Source organism: Marmota flaviventris, chromosome 10 (genome assembly GCF_047511675.1).
Source record: "Marmota flaviventris isolate mMarFla1 chromosome 10, mMarFla1.hap1, whole genome shotgun sequence".
Lineage (NCBI taxonomy): Eukaryota > Metazoa > Chordata > Mammalia > Rodentia > Sciuridae > Marmota > Marmota flaviventris.
In genome coordinates, this window is record NC_092507.1 from 119,807,115 (window position 1) to 119,827,572 (window position 20,458).

Below are 20,458 nucleotides of genomic sequence, written 5' to 3' on the forward strand. Positions count from 1 at the left end.
TGGGGAGGGCGGAGGGCAGGGAAGCGAGCGCCGCCATCTTTGTGCGGGGCAGGGGGAGGGTCCTGGCCCGTCCCCCGAAGCCGCCGGCCGGTCCCCTCGCCCCGCGTCCGTCCCGCACCTCTCAACAAACGGACAACCCGGGAAGCCAGGTAGCGAGGTTTTTCCTTTTAATTCGTAAGAAAGCGAATGAGAAATGCTGCCTTCTTTGCAAAAAGCGCATCTTCGGCCCGGAGGGACGAGAGGGCGGGAGAAGCGGCGAGCTCGAATCCTCCTCGCCGCCAGCTTCCCCGTGGCCCCGACTCACACCCCGCAGCCGGCCGCCTCAGGCTCCTCGCCCGGGCTCCTCCCGTGGCATTTCGCTCTCGGAGAACGACACAGCCTCGGGTTAGCCTGGAAGAGGTCGGGCCTCGTCTCTCGCCTTTCTCTCCCTGCCTACCAGGCGAGGGACGGTCCGTGCTCCGCCGCCCCACCACGCCCCCTGGATGGAGCGGCTTCCCCGCCGCTAATGACCGTCCGCGAAGCACCCCTGTGGGGCAAAGGCGCGCGACGCTGGGCTTACAAGAGCTGGAAGTCAGGCAGAGGGGACCCAGGTTTGGAGGCAAGTTCCCCGCCAGGCCCCGACTAGAGGAAAGTTCCCCCGTCGGCCCTCCACCCCGCAGACTCCCGCAGCCCTCCCAAGCCAGCGTCCAGGGTGGACACCCCCTCGTGGCTACTTTCAGCAACTGCGTTCCTAGAGGCCCGGAGGCTGGGCATCTGAACCGAGGCAGGAGTTTCCAAGTCTGAGGCTTTTTTCTGACCTTGCTCTGAGTCTTCAGGGTGGTGCAGAGCCACCAGCAGCTGGTATGTGGCTGTGCCAAGGGTAGCCCCCACCAAAGGGGCCACCACAGGCACCCACCACCAGCCATTGCCAGCACTGCAAGAGAAGGACAAAAGAGACGCATGAGGAATGGTTCCCTTAGTCTCCCCTCTCCTCAAGGACTGCGCCAGTAACCAAGGGAGCTCCCTAAAGTAGTTCCTGGAGTGAAAGACACGAGAAGAGAGAGGAGAGACCACCAGAAGAACTTAGTCCAGCCTCTAGCCTTAGGGAATTATCTGAATATACCCATTTGCTGATGAGGTAGGTCACTAATGCCCAAAGAAATAATATGACGTTCCCCAGAATACAACCTCTAAATCTTAACTGTTTCAGTGAAAGGACAGGGGAAAGTGAGGAACGCTGTCCTAAGAGGGCAAGAGAACTATTTAAGAGGAGAAAGCTAGGGACCCAGGGACAGAGCCATTAGCAGAGAGAGGTGAGTTAAGGACCGCATCCAGGGAAGATGTCTCCCACCTGAAGACTTCAGGGCCCCAGCCAGCCAAGTAGGTGAAGAGCCGTGGACCCAGATCTCTGGCAGGGTTGAGTGGGAACCCACAGTTGACACCCATGGATAGTCCGATGACTAGGATCAGCAGCCCCACCACCACGGGCTCCAGACCCACAGGTACTCCCTTGTTGCGTCCGTCCAGGATGGCCAAGAGCCCCACAATCAGGATCCCAGTGCCCAAAACCTTCAGACAGAGGGGTCCTGGTCATTAGTTGCCAGGTGCTCCATTTGCCCTCACCCAAACACTCCAAACTATGACCCCCATGTCACCTCGCTTTGTTCAACACAAGCAGCTGGGGGCTGGTGGGGTACCAAAGTAGAACTAGCTCCATATTCCACCCAGAACAATTGGCTGGGGTCCCAAGTGAAGGGAAAAGGTTAAACTTTTCCAGTTCTGCTCCTCTCACCTACCTGATCCAGGAAGCCATTGTTCAGGGACAAATAAGGGGCAGGATAGGTGGCAAAGATGGAGGCAGTCTCCTTGGGGCCAGTCACTGTCAGGTTCCCCCCTGTATAGTTCTGTAGAGCATCTTTGGGAGAGAGGAAAACCCAGGGTTGCCATCTTTACTTACGGCAAACTGCCCTGAGGCACCCCTCCGCACATACAGGTGCTCCAACACTGTCCCCTCTGTTACCATAGTAGAGAACATAGGTGGCTCCAGAGGCACAGAAGGCAGACAGCAGCTGCACAAAGCAGTAGATGGGGAGCTTGGACCAGGGGAAGCGTCCCAGGAGGCACATGGCTAGGGAGTAGGCTGGATTCAGGTGAGCTCCTTCAGGGACAGAGGAAGAAAATGAGCATCTAAACACTGTCACCAGCAACACGGCCTCTCCTTCCTACAACTCTTAGGATAAATTGTATCATTCTCATCATATATGGGTGTGTATATATATTTTTTTCTTTTTTTTTTTGGTATCAGGGATTGAACTCGGGGGCACTTGACCACTGAGCCACTTCCCCAACCCTATTTTTTTTTTTTAAATATTTATTTATTTATTTATGTTTTAGGCGGACACAACATCTTTGTTTGTATGTGGTGCTGAGGATCGAACCCGGGCCGCACGCACGCCAGGCGAGCGCGCTACCACTTGAGCCACATCCCCAGCCCCCCAACCCTATTTTTTGTATTTTATTTAGAGATGGGGTCTCATTGCTTAGGGCCTCACTTTTGCTGAGGCTGGCTTTGAGCTCATGATCTTCATGCTTCATCTTAAGGAATTAAGGCTCAAAGAGTTTAAGTGACTCCTCAAGGTCACACAATGAAGCCAAGATTTGAACCTGCATCTCTCTGCCCTTTCCACTTCAGCACACTGATGCAGCGTGTATCTGAGGGACAAGCGCAAGGTCCTGAGTGGAGTTGACACCAGAGAGCTTCAGGTGTGAGGCGTCAGAGAACAGTACTTACTGTCATTGCCCTGGCATAGATTTCTGCCAAGGTAAGCCAACTGATCCATTAGTGTGAGGAAGGGGAATGGAGAGAGATAGGAAGGGGAGGGACTGGGTAAGGCTGAAGACATATCTCAGTCTGGGGCACTGGTCAAGCTTACGAAGATAATATTCATGAGTCACCAAAGGACGTGCCTTTTTACCATTGCAGACACCCACTGCCACATACACGTCCCACCCCTTCCGATGACCAGACCCCACCCTGCTCACCTGAGACATTGCCTGCCACGTAGATGGCTATTGTAACTGCCAGAGAACCAGCCAGAAACATGGTGAAGAAGTTCCCTTTGGTTTCTCCACTGGTGACAGCCTGGGCCACAGCCCCCTGAGTGAGAAGCTGACAGGGAGAGAAAGGTGAGGAAAAGGAAGTCCAGGAGACCAACAGGAGAGAGATTGGGAGCAACCAAGGGACCAGCAGGGAAAGGAGAAAAGCAGAAACAGGAAAGAGATAAAGAAATGGAAGAAGTGGAGGAGAAGGAAAAAGGGAGAGAAGGCATCTAATAGAAGAAGCAAGCTGAGTGTCCTTGAGCGTGCCTATAGTTCTAATGACTTGGGAGGTTGAGGCAAGAGGATTGCAAGTTTGAAGCCAGCCTCAGCAACTTGGTGAGCCCTCAGAAAGTTATCAGAAACTCTGTAGGTAAGCAGTAAAGTGCCCTGGTTCAATCCCCAGTATAAAACAAACAAAAATTTAAAAATAAGGAGAAGGAGAAGAAGGAAGAGGAGAAACAAGAGGGAAAGAGAAGAGATTGAGAGTTAAAAGGAAGTATAGGAAGAGCCAGAAATATTGGTCTACCTCCCTCCTTTCTTCCCCGCAGTTACTGCCTACCATGAGCACAAATACACCCAGAAACTCTGCCAAGCACTGTCGGGCCAGGAGGCTGTGGATCCGAAAGTAGCCCCTCATTTTGGCCAGCAGCTGATCCCGGACCATGGTGGTGTCTTGCTGTCTCTGTCCACTGCTCTTCTGTGTGCATAGGCACACAGCTCCTGCATGCCAGGGGAAAAGATAAGGAACAGACTTTAAAACCAATTATCTTGGCAGTTACTATCTACGCAGATGTGTAGAATAGAGCTCACAGCTTTCTGTGCATATGTGGAAGCTGGAATGTGAGAGGCCTGTCTGTGAGCAGGCTGTGTGCACCTCTGCCTGGAGTTTGCCCAGGATCTCTCTCTCTCTTCTGTCCTTTATCCCTATTTCTCATAGAACTAGCCTGAATTGCAGAAAGTACCCTGCTTCAGATACATTAATACTCTTGACCCTAAAGACAGCTGTGTACTATTGATCCCATTGACATATGAGTATACTGAGCCCTATAATTCCCCAGAATCACAGTTAGTTAGTGATTGAGGGAATTCAAACTGGGTCTTCTAATTCTCCATCTGGTATTCTACAATGCCTCTCACCTGGAACATGAAGCCTTTCCTCAAACCATTTGGATATTTGAAGAACTCAAGGAGCATCCAGAGAGACTGGGCTGAAGACTACAGACTGTGAAAATGGATCCCACATGTTGAATGCTTGTGCTTTCTTCATGCAGGGTCTCATGATTAGAGGATCTTTCTTTTTTTCTTTCTTTCTTTTTTTTTTTTTTTTTTTGGTACCAGAGATTAAACCCAGGGGCACTTAACCACTGAGCCAAATTCCCAACACTTTTTTTTTGTGGGGGGGTGGATACCACTAAGCCACATCCCCAGAAAGAGCCCTATTTTGTATTTTATTCAGAAATAGAGTCTCACTGAGTTGATTAGGGCCTCACTGAGTTGCTGAGGCCAACTTTGTGTCCTCCTGCCTCAGCCTCCTGAGCTTTTGGGATTACAGGCAGCATGTGCCACCGCACCCTGCTTGATTAGAGAATCTTTATCTGTGTGTCTTCTGCCACAGCTTAAGATGAGGAGTTCACACCCATGCTCAGCTCCACCTGCTCTTCTCCAGAGACATGCCACTCTTAACTCTGCATAACATGAAGCCAGATCCTTTTTCTTCATATCTCAAGACTCCTAATAGATTCACTCAACAGTTAATCAACTTCAGTCCCTAGGGAAAAAATGGTGAAGAAAACATAGTTTCTACCCTCCTAGAGCTTATGTTCCAGAAGGTAGAAACAGATAATCTACAAGTGTTTAAAATATTGTGTATAGTTTATGAAGTGTTTGAGGCCTGGGACCTTGATTTATGTAAACACTCGGGATCTGGCCCACTCTTGGGCATATCCATGTGCAATAATACTTCTCTGCTAGGTTTAACAAATACTATAGTGCTCCATCCAGATCTCTTTTCAGAGTCAACATAACAATTCCTTAGGTTCACCCCTTGGTTCACTCCTCCTTAGGAACAGTGATCCCCTGCTCCTGGAAAGTTACCCTATTGATGCTGAACTTAGCATGGATCCCCAATCAGCAGTGTGCCCTACAGTTCTGGCCTCAAGCCATCCTCCTACCTCAGCCTTCCAAGTAGTTTGAACTATATGTGTATGCTACCACACCCATTGGCCTCTGATACCACAAATGCAATGCCCTATGAGTTAGGAAAACGAGTCACCTAAGTTGAGCTCTTCTATGGGACCCATGTACAATAATTGGTTAATGCAGGGATACAAGGCCTGGTCTCTTTGCCTCAATTTGAGAAAAATCTGAAGGGCCATTCCAACTCCAGAGTTCCCCCATAGGATCAGCTGAAACTTTCGTTATATACTTTAGTCAGTTTTTTCATTGCTGCAACCAGGAAACCTGACAAGAATAATTTTAGAGGTAGAAAAGCTTATTTTCAAGGCTGCAGTTTCAGAGTTCTTAGTCCATTAATGGCCAACTCCATTGTTGTGGGCCCAAAGTGTGGCAGAACATCATGGTGGAAGAGTGTGGCAGGGGAAAGTGGCTCAAGACATGGCTACCAGGAAGCAGAGAGAGACAGAGACAGAGAGCTATCTGTCCTCACCATAACAAAATATAAACCCCAAACACACTCTTCTGGGACCAACCTCTTCCAGCCACACCTTGCCTGCCTACAGTTACGATCCAGTTAATTCCCATCAGGGGATTCATGTAATGATTAGGTTAAAACTCCCATAACCCAATCATTTCACCTCTAAACTTTTTTGCATTGTCTCACACATGAGCTTTTTGGGGACACCTCATATCTAAACCATAATAGTTACATCTTCAGGTGTGTCAGTTTTTCCCTATGCCCAATCCTGCTTTCCTTACTTCCTTACTTATATACCTCTCAAGAGTTTTAGCACTCCTCAATAAATTTTTTTAATTTTTTGTAGTTCTAGATGAACAGTATGTCTTTATTTATTTTTATGTGGTGCTGAGGATCAAACACTCTGCCACTGAGCTACAGTCCCAGCCCCAATAAGTCTTAGCTTTGTATCTCTTCATCTTAAGTCTTTTTCCACAGAATGCAATTTAGAATGGTTGATGTCATGAAGAATTCTAGTGACAATGGAAAAGATCTCCTGTGGTTTTGGATAGGCAGAATTAATATTGTCAAAATGGCCATACTACCAAAAGTGCTAAACAGATTCAAAGTGATTCCAATTAAAATCCCAACATTATTCCTTATAGAAATAGACAAGGCAATCGTGAAATTCATTTGGAAATATAAGAGGTTCAGAATAGACAAAGCAACCCTTAGCAAGAAAAGTGAAGCAGGAGGAATCACGATACAGGACCTTAAACTATATTACAGAGCAATAGTAACAAAAATTGCATGGTACTGGTACTAAAATAGACATGTAGACCAATGATCTAGAATAGAAGACACAGAAACCCACATAAATATGGCTATCTCATACTAGACAAAAGAGCCAAAAATATACATTAGAACAGATAGACTGTTCAACAAATGGTGCTGGGAAAAATGGAAATCCATATGTAGCAGAATGAAATTGAACATCTATCTCTCACCCTGCACAAAAATCAATTCAAAATATATCAAAGACTTAGACATTAGAACAGAGACCCTGTGCCTAATAGAAGAAAAATAGGCCCAAATCTTCATCATGTTGGCTTAGGCCCTGACTTCCTTAACAAGACTCCTAAAGTGCAAGAAGTAAAATCAAGAATCAATAAATGGAATGGATTCAAACTACAAAGCTTCTTCTCAGCAAAAGAAACCATCAATGACGTGATAAGAAAGCCTACAGAATGGGAAAAAAAATCTTTACCACATACACAGCTCAGATAAAGCATGAATCTCCAGCATATATAAAGAACTCAAAAAACTTAACACCAAAAAAAACAAATAACCCAATTAATAAATGGGCTAAGGAACTGAACAGACACTTTACAGAAGAAGAAATGCAGTCAATAAACGTATGAAAAAGTGTTCATCATTTCTAGTAATTAGAGAAATGCAAATCAAAATTAAGATTTCATCTCACTCCTGTCAGAATGGCAATTATCAAGAATACAAGTAATAGTAAGTGTTGGCAAGAATGTGGAGAAAAACATACACTCATACATTGTTGGTGGACCTGCAAATTGGTGCAACCACTATAGAAAGCAATATGGAAATTCCTCAGAAAACTTGGAATGACCCCGCTTTCCTACTCCTTGATTTATACCCAAAGGACTTGAAATCCACATACTACAGTGACACAGCCACATCAATGTGGCACAATCCACGATAAACTATGGAACCAATCTAGATGCCCTTCAACAGAGGAAAGGATAAAGGAAATATGGTACATATACACATGGACTATTACTCAGCTTTAAAGAAGAATGAAATTATGGCATTTGCTGGTAAATGGATGGAACTAGAGAATATCATGCTAAGTGAAATAAGCCAATCCCTCCCTCAAAATCAAAAGCTGAATGTTTTCTCTGATAAGCGGATGCTGATCCACAGTAGGACAGCAAGATAGGGAATAATGAAGGAACTTTGGTTTGTGTAGAGGGAAGTTAGCGGAGGGGTGGGGTTGTGGGGATGGGAAGAACAGTAAAAGAGACAGACGTTATTACCCTATATACATGTGTGATGACACTAGTGGAGTGATTGTGAACCATTATAGCCAGGGGAATGAGAAGTTGTGCTCCATTTGTGTACTATATGTCAAAATGCATTCTACTGTAAAAGGGATTCAAGGCTGGTTCAATATATGGAAATCAATAAATATAATTCACATCAATATACTTAAAGAATCATGTGATTATATCAATTGATGCAGAGAAGGCATTTGACAAAATATAGCACCCTTCCATGTTTAAAACACTAGAAAAACTAGGGATAATAGGAACATACCTCAACATTGTAAAAGCTCTCTATGCTAAACCCAAGGACAACATCATTCTAAATGGCAAAAAAAAAAAAAAGTATTCCCTCTAAACACCAGAACAAGACAGGGATGCCCTTTTTTTCACCACTTCTATTCAACATAATCCTTGAAATTCTAGCCAGAGCAATTAGAGGAAAGAAATTAAAGGGATACACATAGGAAAATAAGAACTCAAACTATCATTATTTGCTGATGACATGATTCTATACTTAGAGGATCCAAAAAAACTCTACCAGAAAACTTCTAGAATTAATTAATGAATTCAGCAAAGTAGCAGGATATAAAATCAATATCCATAAATCAAATGCATTTCTATACATCAGTGATGAATCCTCTGAAAGAGAAATGAGGAAAACTAACGCATTCACAATAGACTGAAAAAATAAAATGAAATACTTGGGAATCAACTTAACAAAAGAGGTGAAAGATCTCTACAATGAAAACTACAGAGCACTAAAGAAAGAAATTGAAGAAGACTTTAGAAGATGGAAACTCTCCTGTACTCTTGGATAGGCAAAATTAATATTGTCAAAATGGCCATACTACCCAAAGCCCTATACAGATTCAATGCAATTCAAATTAAAATCCCCTTAGTCATTTCTTATGGAAATAGAAAAAGCAATCATGAAATTCACTTGGTGCCGCAGTCTGGCTGGGCACAATCAGGAGCCACTTGTCAAAAGAAACTAACTTTATTTTTAGAACCACACACGCCAAACAAAACAGCCTCTCAGGAAAAACCCTCAGAGCCTCAACTGCCACCACCAGCTTTCCACAAGCCTCTCTCTCCCCTCCACAAGCCTCTCTCTCCCACACAATATTCTCTCCCCCTCCCACAATCCTCCTGCTCTTGAGGCCGATTGGCTGGGTCACGTGGGCGGAGCCAAAAAAGTCCCCCAATGACCAGCTCCGTGGTCTGAAAGGGCAGGGAAACAGCCCAATGAGCATCACCGCAGAGGAGCCAATCAGCTAGATGTTGCTGGGGCTGCTGTGAGCCAATCATCAGCCGGCAGCTGGTTGCTGGCAGCTGGAAGTTTGCTGGGGCCCCTTCGGCTGTGGCTCTCAACAACTTGGAAAAATAAGAGGCCCAGAATAGCCAAAGCAGTCCTTAGCAAGAAGAGTGAAGCAGGAGGCATCACAATACCAGACCTTAAATTATACTATAGTAACAAAAATGGCATGGTATTGGCACAAAAACAGATATGTAGATCAATGGTACAGAATAGAAGACACAGAGACAAAACCACATAAATACAGTTATCTCATACTAGACAAAGGTGCCAAAAACATACATTGGAGAAAAGATAGCCTCTTCAACAAATGGTGCTGGGAGAACTGGAAATCCTTATGCAGCAAAAATGAAAATAAATCCCTATTTCTTACCTTGACAAAACTCAACTCAAAGTGGATCAAGGACCTAGGAATTAGACCAGAGACCCTGAGCCTAATATAGGCAAAATAGGCCCAAATCTTCATCACATCGGATTAGGCCCTGACTTCCTTAACAAGATTTCTAAAGCGCAAGAAATAAAATCAAGAATTAATAAATAGGATGGACTCAAACTAAAAAGCTTCTTCTCAGCAAAAGAAACAATGTGGTGAAGAGAGAGCCTACATTTTGGGAGCAAATTTTTGCCACATGCATGTCAGATAGAGCACTAATTTCCAGGATCTATAAAGAACTCAAAAAACTTAACACCAAAAGAACAAACAACCCAAATCAATAAATGGGCTAAGGAGCTTAACAGACACTTCTCAGAAGAAGATATATATTCAATTAAGAAATATATGGAAAATGTTCAATATCTCTAGTAATTAGAGAAACGGAAATCTAACTACTCTAAGATTTCATCTCATGCCAGTCAGAATGGCAGTTATCAAGAATACAGACAACAATAAATGTTGGCAAGGATGTGGGGGGAAAGGCACACTCATTCATTGCTGGTGGGGCTGCAAATTGGTGCAACCAATCTGGAAAGTGGTATGGAGAAAACTTGGAATGGAACCACTCCTATCCCACTCCTCAGTCTATACCCAAAGGACTTAAAATCAGCATACTATAGTGACACAGCCACATCAATGTTCATAGCAGCTCAATTCACAATAGTTAAACTGTGGAATAAACCTAGATGCCTTTCAATAGATGAGTGGATAAAGAAACTGTGGTATATGTACACAATGGAATATTACTCAGCATTAAAAGAGAATAAAATTATGGCATTTGCAGGTAAATTGATAGAGATGGAAAATATCATGCTAAGCAAATTAAGCCAATCCCAAAAAACCAAAGGCTCGATGTTCTCTCTGATATATGGATGCTGATCCATAACAGGGATAGGGAAGGCATGGGAAAAATGGAGGAACTTTGATTGGGCAAAGGAAAGGGAGAGGAGAGAGGCGGAGAGAGGGTGCATGGGGGCAGGAAAGATGGTGGAATGAGATGGACATTTTTTTTTTTTAAACAAATGGTTCTTTTTTTGAGAGAGAGAGAGAATTTTTTTAATATTTATTTTTTAGTTTTCGGCGGACACAACATCTTTGTATGTGGTGCTGAGGATCGAACCCGGGCCGCACGCATGCCAGGAGAGCGCGCTACTGCTTGAGCCACATCCCCAGCCCTGAGATGGACATTATTACCCTAGGTACATATATGACTGCACATGTGGTATGATGTTACATCATGTACAAATGTAAAGTTGTAGAAATGTAAAGTTGTGCTGCAATTGTGTACAATTAATCAAAATGCATTCTGCTCTCATATATACCTAATTAAAATAAATTAATAATTTTTTAAAAAGAACATTGTGATTTTCTAGATTTAGAACATTGTCTCTAATAGATGCATAGTATTCTATAGTATGAAATTGATCATTTAACTATTTCCCTTATATGTTGTTGATACAATTGTGTTGAATTTATGCCTTTCCATATTTATTAGTAAATTTATATCTTTATAACAACACATATATATATATATATATATATATATATATATATATATATATATGAATATGCACCTATTTTTGGCCACTTGAAAGTTACTTCCATTATGTTAGATTTCTAGAATGGAAATTGTTAAGCAAAAGAAAATTCAAGTGCTCAAAAAAATGCATTCTACTGTAAAATTAATTAACTAATTAATTTTAAAAACGAATGCAAGCAACAATAAGTATTGGCAAGGATGTAGACGAAAAGGTACACTCATACATTGTTGGTGGGACTGCAAGTTGGTGCAACCAATCTGGCACACAGTAAGGAGATTCTTCAGAAAACTTGGAATAGATCCACCATTTGACCCAGCTATCCCACTCCTCAGTCTATACCCAAAGGACTTAAAAACAGCATACTTGGGGCTGGAGTAGTAGAGCGTTTGCCTAGCATGTGTGAGGCACTGGGTTTGATTCTCAGCACCACATATAAATAAATAAAATAAAAATCCATTGACAATTAAAAAATTAAAAAACCCAGCATACTACAGTGATGCAGCCACATCAATGTTTATAGCAGCACAATTCACAATAGCTAAACCATAGAACCAAACTAGGTGCTCTTCAATAGATGAATGGATGAAGCCTCCCTGGTAGCTGAGATTACAGGCATGTGGAACCACATTTGGTTTATTGGTGATATTTCCAAAGGTTCAATTTTTGGTTTCATTAATTCTCTAATGCTTTTATTTTCTCTTTCATTGATTTCACTCTGGTCTTTATTATGTTCTTTTTTTTCCCTACTGCTTTAGGTTTTTCTTATTTTTTCAGCTTCTTGAAGTAAAAGATTAGGTTATTTATTTTTTGTGGTAGTGGGGATTAAACTCAAGGGCACTTTATAACTGAGCTACATCCCCAGCCCTTTTTTACTTTTGATTTTGAGTGAGGGTCTTATGAAGTTTCTCAGGCTGAACTTAAATTTTTAATCCTCCTGCTTCTGCCTCCCAAGTGGTGGGATTATAAAGGCATGTGCCACTGCACCTGGTAGGTTATTGATTTTAGATATCTCCTCCTTTCTAACATAGTCTTTTTTTTTTTTTTTCTTTCAATAGTGAGAATTGAACCCAGGCCTCATGCATGCTAGGCAAGAACTATACATGCCCAGGCTTTTTTTTTTTTTTTTTTTTAATTATGAGAAGGTCTCATTAAATTGCCCAGACTGGCCTTGAACTTGCAATCCTCTGCTGCACCCTCCTGAGTAGCTAGAACTGCAAGTATATGTCTTCACGCCGAGCCTAATAACATTTTTTTCTCTATTCTTCAGATTAGATAATTTCTATTGCATGTTATTTCCTACATGCAATTAGGCCATCTACTAAATGTTTCCTTTCAGTTGCTACACTTTACAATTCTAAAACTACCACTGGCTGCTATTATTATTTTTATTATTATTTTACAGCCTCTGTTTCTCTACTGAGATTCCCTATTTGTTGAATCATTGTCAAATTTTTTTCGTTTGTTTTTGTATTTTTGAGATGGGGTTTGTGTTGCCCAGAGTGGTCTCAAATTCATGGGCTCAACTAATCCTCCCAACTCACTTAGCCTCCCAAATAGGTGGGACTCAAGGCATGTGTCACCTTGCCCAACAAATATTTTCCTTTAAATCTCTAAAAATATTTATAAAATCTGCTTTGAAAACTGTCTGCCAAATTCAACATCTGGGCCTACTCAGACTAAGCTTTTATTGACTTTTTCTTTTATTCTAGATGTGGATCACAGTTTCCTATTTATTCAAATGGCTCATAATTTGGGTTAGAAACTGGTTACTTTAGGTAATTGGTATGTGTGCACATGCATACATGCATGAGTGTGATATTGGGGACTGAACCCAGAGCCTTGCATGTTCTAGACAAATATTGTACTACCAAGCTATAATCCCAGACCCAACTTATTTTATATTATTTTTTGGTATTGGATATTTAACTTAGGGGTGCTTTACCACCGAGTTACATCCCCAGTCATTTTTGTTTTCATTTTGAGACAGGGTCTCACTTAGTTGCTTAGGACCTCACTAAGTTGCTGAGGCTGGTCTTGAACATGCAATCCTCTTGTCTCAGTCTCCTGAGCTGCTGGGATTACAGGCATGTGCCACGGCACTCAACCCAGTCCTTTTAGATAATACACTTTAAGAACTCTGAATCTGTTTTTGGAGTACTGTTGTTTTGTTATTGTCAGTGGTGGTAGTAGTATGTGCGTATATGTGATTTGCCTGGAATTAAACTGAAAAATCTCTTTTCCACAGTGTGCTGCTGCTGATGTCTCTGCCCAATTTTTTTTTTAAAGAGAGAGTGAGGGGGAGGGGGAGAGAGAGAGAGAGAGAGAGGGAGAATTTTAATATTTATTTTTTAGTTATCGGCGGACACAACATCTTTGTTTGTATGTGGTGCTGAGGATCGAACCCGGGCCACACGCATGCCAAGCGAGCGCGCTACCGCTTGAGCCACATCCCCAGCCCCCTCTGCCCAATTTTTTTTAATTATTTTTTTTTTAGTTGTAGTTGGACACAATACCTTTATTTATTTAATGTGATGCTGAACATCAAACCCAGTGCCTTGCATGTGCTGGGCAAGTGCTCTACCTCTAAGCCATAACTCTAGCTCCTCTGCCCAGTTCTTTTGTTCCTATTTTAAATTTTCCCTCAGGGTCACCCTGCAGAGGGTAGTGGTAAGCCAATAATTTGGATAGATGCATTGTGTTCAAAAACCTCAAGTTCATAGGCACTCACCTCTGCCAATCGGCCTGTTTTTGTAGTACTGGGGATTAAAGCCAGGGATGCTCTACCACTAACCTACATCGCCAGCTCTTTTTAAGTTTTGAAATAGGGTCACCCAAAGTTGCCTAGGTTGGCCTTGAACTTGCAATTCTTCTGCCTCAGCATCCTGAGTAGCTGGGATTACTGGTGTGAACCACGGTGCCCGGTTCATAGACCTCTTTAACTGGGATAGCCAAAAGTTTCTTGGTGTGATTTTTAATTGACATGTTACTGTGCCAAAAAAAATCATTTTTTTTTTTTTGCACCAGAAATTGAACCCAGGGATATTAACCACTAAGCCACACCCCGAACCCTTTTTATTTTGAGACAGGATCTCACTAAATTGTTTATGGCCTTGCTAAGTTGCCAAGCCTGGCTTTGACCTTGTGATCCTCCTGCCTCGGCTTCCCAAGCTGCTGGAATTACAGGTGTGTACCACTATGCCTGACTTTTTTCTTTCTTTCTTTCTTTTGCTCATTACTGTTTTTAAGATCTCTCCATGCTTCCTTTTGCCAATATTTTTATCTACTGAGTAGCATCTATACTATGATGTATTTAACCTCTCTACTTCTCTAATGAAAATTACCTAACACAGTTCTAATATAAATGGTGCTGTGATAAATATTCTTATTTGTGACCCCCTTATAAATCTAGACACAAGTTTCCCTGAAATATTCATCAAGAATTAAGATTGCTGGATCACTGAGTATGTGCTTATTTAATTTCTCAAAGTAATTAAATAATAAAACCAGAAATAGCTGTATTAATCCATACTCCCTATAAGAGTACAAAAGAGATCCATCTCTTCACATTGTTATTAATATTTGGCATTACCAGACTAATTTTTGCCTAATTGCTGGGTATCTTGTTGTTTCTAAAATCTGCATTTGTCATTGAGTTGAGAGGTCTGTAATCCCAGCAACTTGGGAGGCTGAGGCAGGAGGACTGCAAAGTTCAAAGCCAGCCATGGCAATTTAGCAAAACCCTCAGCAACTTAAGAGCAACCCTGTCTCAAAATAAAAAATATAAAGGGCTGGAGATGTTCCCTAGTCGTAGAGCACCCCTGGGTTCAATCCTCAGTACTTGTCCCCCAACTAGTCTTTCTCTAGTTCAAAATCACAAATATAACAAGTTCTTGTATTAGCATTTTAAGTTCACCTTTGACCTTAGGCTTTCAACTTTTCCAGCACAACATACATTGGAAATCCAATGCCATTTTTTTGTTTTGGTTTTCCCCAAATCATCTCTTAAGCAGTCAATTCATCTTTTCCCCGCTGATCTGCTGAATCACCACCCTGTCAAATGCCAACACAACTATAAATGTATTTTCTCTGTAATTTTATTTTCTTTAACTTTTTGCATTGCATCTATAAATTTATTTATTTTTGTTACTGGGGATTGAACTCAGGGGCACTCAATCACTGAGCCACATCCCCAGCCCTATTTGTATTTTATTTAGAGACAGGTTCTTGCTGAGTTGCCTAGTGCCTCACTTTTGCTGAGGCTGGCTTTGAACTCTCCATCCTCCTGCCTTAGCCTCCCGCTGGGATTACAGGCATGCACAACTGCGTCTGACTATAAATTTATTAGTAATATGTAGATATTTAAAGGGTCAATTAATTCTACAAGCCATATGAAAAATATCAGCTTCCCATCCTCAACGTAAATATTCTCCATAAATGTTTATTCCCCAGAGGCAACTATTTCAAACTTTTTAAAAGTTTCCTTTAATACTTACCACTGTATCTCCAAATAATATGCTCATAGTGTTACATGTTACTTTTGTTTTAGATACTACTTATCAACTTTACACTATTTAGATATTCTGTACTTTCCCCACAAAAATATGCATACTTCAATTCCTCTGCCTTCCCAACAAAGACCTATTATACCTTATATTGTAGCAATATTATTTGTTATCATAGTATATATGCTACTTAAAGCTAGGCCAGTGGGGTACAATGGCACACCCATGTTATCCTGGCTACTCAGGAAGCTGAAGCAGGATCCCAAGTATGAGGTCAGCCTCAGCAACTCAGTAAGACCCTGCCTTGAAAGAAAAAATAAAATGGGCTGGATTTATAATTCAGTAGTAGGGTATACCTGGATTCCATCCCAGTACTACCATAACCAAAAAAGTGGGCCATATGGTATAATTTAACTAAACTCCTCATTTTGTATTCCTGATACAATTAATAGAGCAATTGTTGTCTTATTGTTAACTTAGTTTTCTAAGCACTTGCCCTTTATTCAAACCCCGAGCTCTTTTGCCCCACAATTGTTAAAATTTTTCAATAATTAAAATATATCGGGCTGGGGTTGTATCTCAGTGGTAAACTGCTTGCCTTGCATGCGTGAGGCACTGGGTTCAATCCTCAGCACCATATAAAAATAAATAAATAAAAAATAAAGAGATTGTGTCAATGTACAACTAAAAAAAAAATTTTTGTTTTAATCAATTTTTTCCCCCTGTACTGGGGATTGAACCTGGTGGGTGCTTTACCACTGAGCCTTTTTATTTTTTTAATATTTATTTTTTAGTTTTGGGTGGACACAATATCTTTGTTTATGTGGTGCTGAGGATGGAACCCAGTGTCTCACACATGCTAGGCAAGTGCTCTACCTCTGAGCCACAACCCCAGCCCCAAGCCTTTTTATTTTGAGGATCAAATAATTCTATAAGCCACATGAGGCTATTTCCCTAGCGTTTTTATTTGGAGATAGGTTGACCTCAAACTTAATGATCATCCTGCCTCAGCTTCCCAAGTAGCTGTGATTATGGGTATGTGCCACTGTGCCCAGCTAGTTTCATCTTTTTGAAGACATCTGGACTCTTCTGACACACTGCAGCCTAGACCGTTTGCTTTATCGAAAGCACAGCCATATCATGGAACCTCCTTTCATCATTATGGAGTTCTTCCCTCTTTTGAGCCAATTTCTGATGAAGAGGGAGATCCCTGATTACAACCACCCCTTCCTTCCTCCAGAAGTTTCCTCATAGGTACATGAGACCCAAATATTGGAGACCTTTCATGTATAGAAGTGTCTAATGCCCTCCCACATTTGATAGTTATAGTATACAATTCTAGATTGAAGTAATTTTCCTTCAGTATTTGTAAGTTTTCTGCTCCCTTTTTTTCTTTGCTTTTTAAATTTTTTTATGTATTTTTTTGAGATGTGGTTTCCCTCTGTGGTCCAGGCTGGCCTTGAACTGCTGAAGCCAAGCCATCCTCCAGCCTCACGGTCTCCCATGGGCTACAGGCACATGGCACTGTGGGTGGCTCTTAATTTTTATTTTTAAAGATATTTTACTTATTTGTTGGACACTTCTGTTGATTCATCTCTTCAACATACTGATTTCATTTCTTCTGGATTTATACCCAGTAGTGGGAATTGGTGGCTCTCCACTCTCCTCTCTCTCTCTCTCACACGCACACACGTTGTAAATGGACACAATACCTTTGTTTATTTATTTATTTTTGATGTGGTACTGGGATTGAACCCAGTGCCTCATGCGTGGTAGGCAAGCGCTCTACCACTGAGCCACATTCCCAGCCTTCCAGTCGTATTTTTTGCTTATTTTCTCTCAAACAGTCTGGAACTCCTAAATGCAGTGATCTCCCTGCCTCAGCCTCCCAAGAACCTAGCTCCACTGTATTTTTTTTTAATATTTTTATGCCTTTTATTTATTTTTATGTGGTGCTGAGGATCAAACCCAGTGCCTCACATGGTGAGACAAGTGCTCTACTACTGAGCCACAACCCCAGTCCGTCTCTTAATTCATTTTGCTATTAAAATTTATGTTCTGATTCCTAATCCTTTGTGAGCTCTCCCCCTCCCCCCCCCCCAATTTAAAATTTCTCCTTGTCTCTATAGTGTTCTAAAATCTCACATGATGTGCCTTGGAGTAGGTTTATCTTTATCCTTCATGTCTAGCATATAGTGGGTCCTTTCAGATTATAAAGTAATATCCGGGGGCTGGGTTGTGGCTCATTGGAGGGAGCTTGCCTAGCCCATGGGAGGCACTGGGTTCCATCCTCAGCACCACATAAAAATAAATAAATAAAATAAAGGTTTTTTTGTTTGTTTTTTTAAAGTATCCTTCTATCTTGGGATATTTTCTTATTTCATTGATAATTTACATATTTTTTTTAATTTCACCTACTTTTTTGGATATTTCCTCAACTTTGTCTTCAAAATAATTTATTTTTCCATTTCTGCTACCATATTTTTAAGTCTCTGAGGCTCTTTTGCTCTTTTCTTTTCTAGCATCCTTTTGTAATTTTTTATTACTTCCCCTCCACCCCCCAGCATTGAGGATTAAACCCAGGGTCTTGAACATGCTAGGTAAACCCTTATATCACTGAGCTATACTCCCAGCTCATTTAATTTTGAGACAGTCTCACAAAGTTTTCCAGGCTAGCCTCAAACTTGGAATCCTTCTGCTTTGGCCTCGCCAGTAGCTGGAATTTCAGTTATATACCACCACCCTAGGAAGTTTTAAGGACACAATATATTATTTCATATTTCTAAAGATGATACTGGTTAAGTTTTCCTCTGCCTAGTCTGTTTCTTCCAAGTTGCTTCTTTTGTATGAGTCTCCATTACTCACGTTAGAGGCTTTCTTTATTTATGGTGATCTTTGGCGTCATTTGTATTTATGGTGAAATTCTAAAGAAATGACTGGAAAAACCAATGTATTCTTATAAACTTCAGCAGTTAAGTGAATTTATTTAAAGTAGATGAGTATAAGAGAATACAAAGACCTAGCACAGAATAGAAAGACCTAGTATACTTTAAAAACATTTTTTTTATATTATAGATGGGCAGCAAGTCTTATTCTTTTATGTGGTGCTGAGGATTGAACCCAGTGCCTCACATATGCTAGGCAAGTGCTCTGCCTCTGAGTGAGAGCCGCAGCCCACAGGTGTGTATATTTATAAATACTTATCTAACCATTATTATACTATTTCCAAATGGGAAAAAATAAAGTTTTTCTCCCAATTCAGACCATACACCAAGATAAATTCCAGGTAGATTTCAAAACCTGAAAAGAAAAAAACTATAATAAAACTTTTACCAGATAAATAGGAAAATATCCTTTTAACTTTGGGTTAGGAGAGATTTCTGAAAGTTATAAAGAATGCTAATCAGGGCTGGGGTTGTGGCTCAGCAGTAAAGCGCTCGCCTAGCATGTGTGAGGCCCTGGGTTTGATCCTTAGCACCATATATAATAAAATAAAGATATTGTGTCCAACTACAACTAAGAAATAAATATTTTTAAAAAATGCTAATCATAAAAGGAAAACATAAATTTGGCTATAACAAATCAACAGCTTCTGTCAACCAAAAGATATTTTAATAAAAAGACAAATTTCAGGGCTGGGGTTGTGGGTCAGTGGTAGAGCGCTTACCTAGTGAGGCCCTGGGTTCCATCCTCAGCACCACATAAAAACAAATACATAAAATAAAGGTGTCCAACTAAAAAAAAAAAAGAAAAGAAAAAAAAAAAAGAAATTTCATTATTATCAATTCCTGTCCTTGATACTTATACTTATGCCTTTTTATAAAAATCCCTTTGTCATCATTTTTGTGTGGTTTAGAGAGAAAACAGAGGGAAGTAAATGTGTAAAACCTGCCATTCCTAACTATAGTACTAAAAAAAAAGTTTTCAATGAGAAAAAGATCTAGTAATGTTTGTATAAGTTATACTTTTCTAACATACATAAAAATAAAAACATAGCCACTAAAGAAATATTCACCTATATACTTCTTCATATTATCTTGTGAATTATCCAGTCAGTGGTCCTGCACTTAGGAAAAACAGTCATCCCCTACTTCATACCAAACACACCGTTTGGGGGGAAATCTGCTGTATTGATGTATTTTTGTTGTTGTTGTTTTTGTGGTGATGGTACTGGGTATCGAACCCAAGACCTCACATGTGCTAGGCAAGTGCTTTCCCCTGAGCATAATCCCCAGTCCTTTATATTTTGTTTTGAGACAGCTCTCACTAAGTTGCCTAAGCTGGCCTCAAATTGTGATCCTCTTGCCTCAGCCTCCCAAATGGCTGGGATTAGACATGCCACTGTGCCCAACTTGATGTATCCTTTCTTAGAAATGTTATTGGCATTATCTGCAGTTATCTGCTCAATAAGAAATCAGTTTCCAATGGTGTCTGACTCTACATTAAATCAGGTTTTGGAAGTAGAACAAAAACTTTAAAAATAAGAAGGGGGGCTATGCTGTGGCTCAGTGGCAGAGTGCTTGCCTAGCACATGTGAGGTACTGGGTTCCATCCTCAGCACCCCAAAAAAACAAATAAGCAAAATAAAGGTATTGGGCCCATCTACCCCCCCACCCACCCACACACACGTGTGTGTGTGTGTGTGTGTGTGTGTGTGTGTTTGGTACCATGGTTTGAACTCAGGGGCAGCACTCAACCACTGAGCCACATCCCCAGCCCTATTTTTGTTTTTTTATTTAGAGACAGGGTCTCACTGAGTTGTTTAGTGCCTCACCATTGCTGAGGCTGCCTTTGAACTCGCAATCCTCCTGTCTCAGCCTCCTGAGCCACTGGGATTACAGGCAAGCCCCACCGTAGCTGGCTGAAAATATTTTTTAAAAAA

General features: G+C 41.3%; 1 protein-coding gene and 1 long non-coding RNA gene across 4 annotated transcripts; one reads left to right on the plus strand and one right to left on the minus strand.

The window, feature by feature from the left end:
- Positions 1-150: 150 nt before the first annotated feature.
- Aqp10 (aquaporin 10) lies at positions 151-20,450 on the minus strand. 3 transcript variants are annotated; one of them, XM_071618406.1, is made up of 8 exons: positions 20,351-20,450; positions 19,244-19,310; positions 3,638-3,798; positions 3,022-3,148; positions 2,000-2,137; positions 1,776-1,894; positions 1,331-1,548; positions 151-913 (listed from the first exon to the last, which is right to left on the minus strand). In XM_071618406.1, exons 1-8 carry the CDS (start codon positions 20,351-20,353, stop codon positions 622-624), a joined length of 1,125 nt encoding a protein of 374 aa, XP_071474507.1. In that variant the 5' UTR covers positions 20,354-20,450; the 3' UTR covers positions 151-621. The 3 variants fall into 3 exon arrangements, with proteins under 3 accessions (XP_071474507.1, XP_027776789.1, XP_027776790.1); XM_027920988.2 differs by lacking the exon at positions 20,351-20,450 and having other exon boundaries at positions 19,244-20,144; XM_027920989.2 differs by lacking the exons at positions 19,244-19,310; positions 20,351-20,450 and adding an exon at positions 4,216-5,838.
- On the plus strand, positions 2,541-14,349 carry LOC139707303 (uncharacterized). The gene is made up of 3 exons (XR_011708964.1): positions 2,541-2,801; positions 10,608-10,732; positions 14,161-14,349. It is a non-coding gene; the product is annotated as an uncharacterized lncRNA (long non-coding RNA).
- Positions 20,451-20,458: the final 8 nt, after the last annotated feature.

What these genes read in the sequence shown, in the direction of transcription:
- Aqp10 (XM_071618406.1), bottom strand. An exon ending in TGGGTGTATTTGTGCTCATG is followed by an intron (nt 3,149 to 3,637) that starts GTAGGCAGTAAC and finishes TCTCCCTGTCAG; the next exon opens with CTTCTCACTCAGGGGGCTGT. An exon ending in CACCTATGTTCTCTACTATG is followed by an intron (nt 1,895 to 1,999) that starts GTAACAGAGGGG and finishes TCTCTCCCAAAG; the next exon opens with ATGCTCTACAGAACTATACA.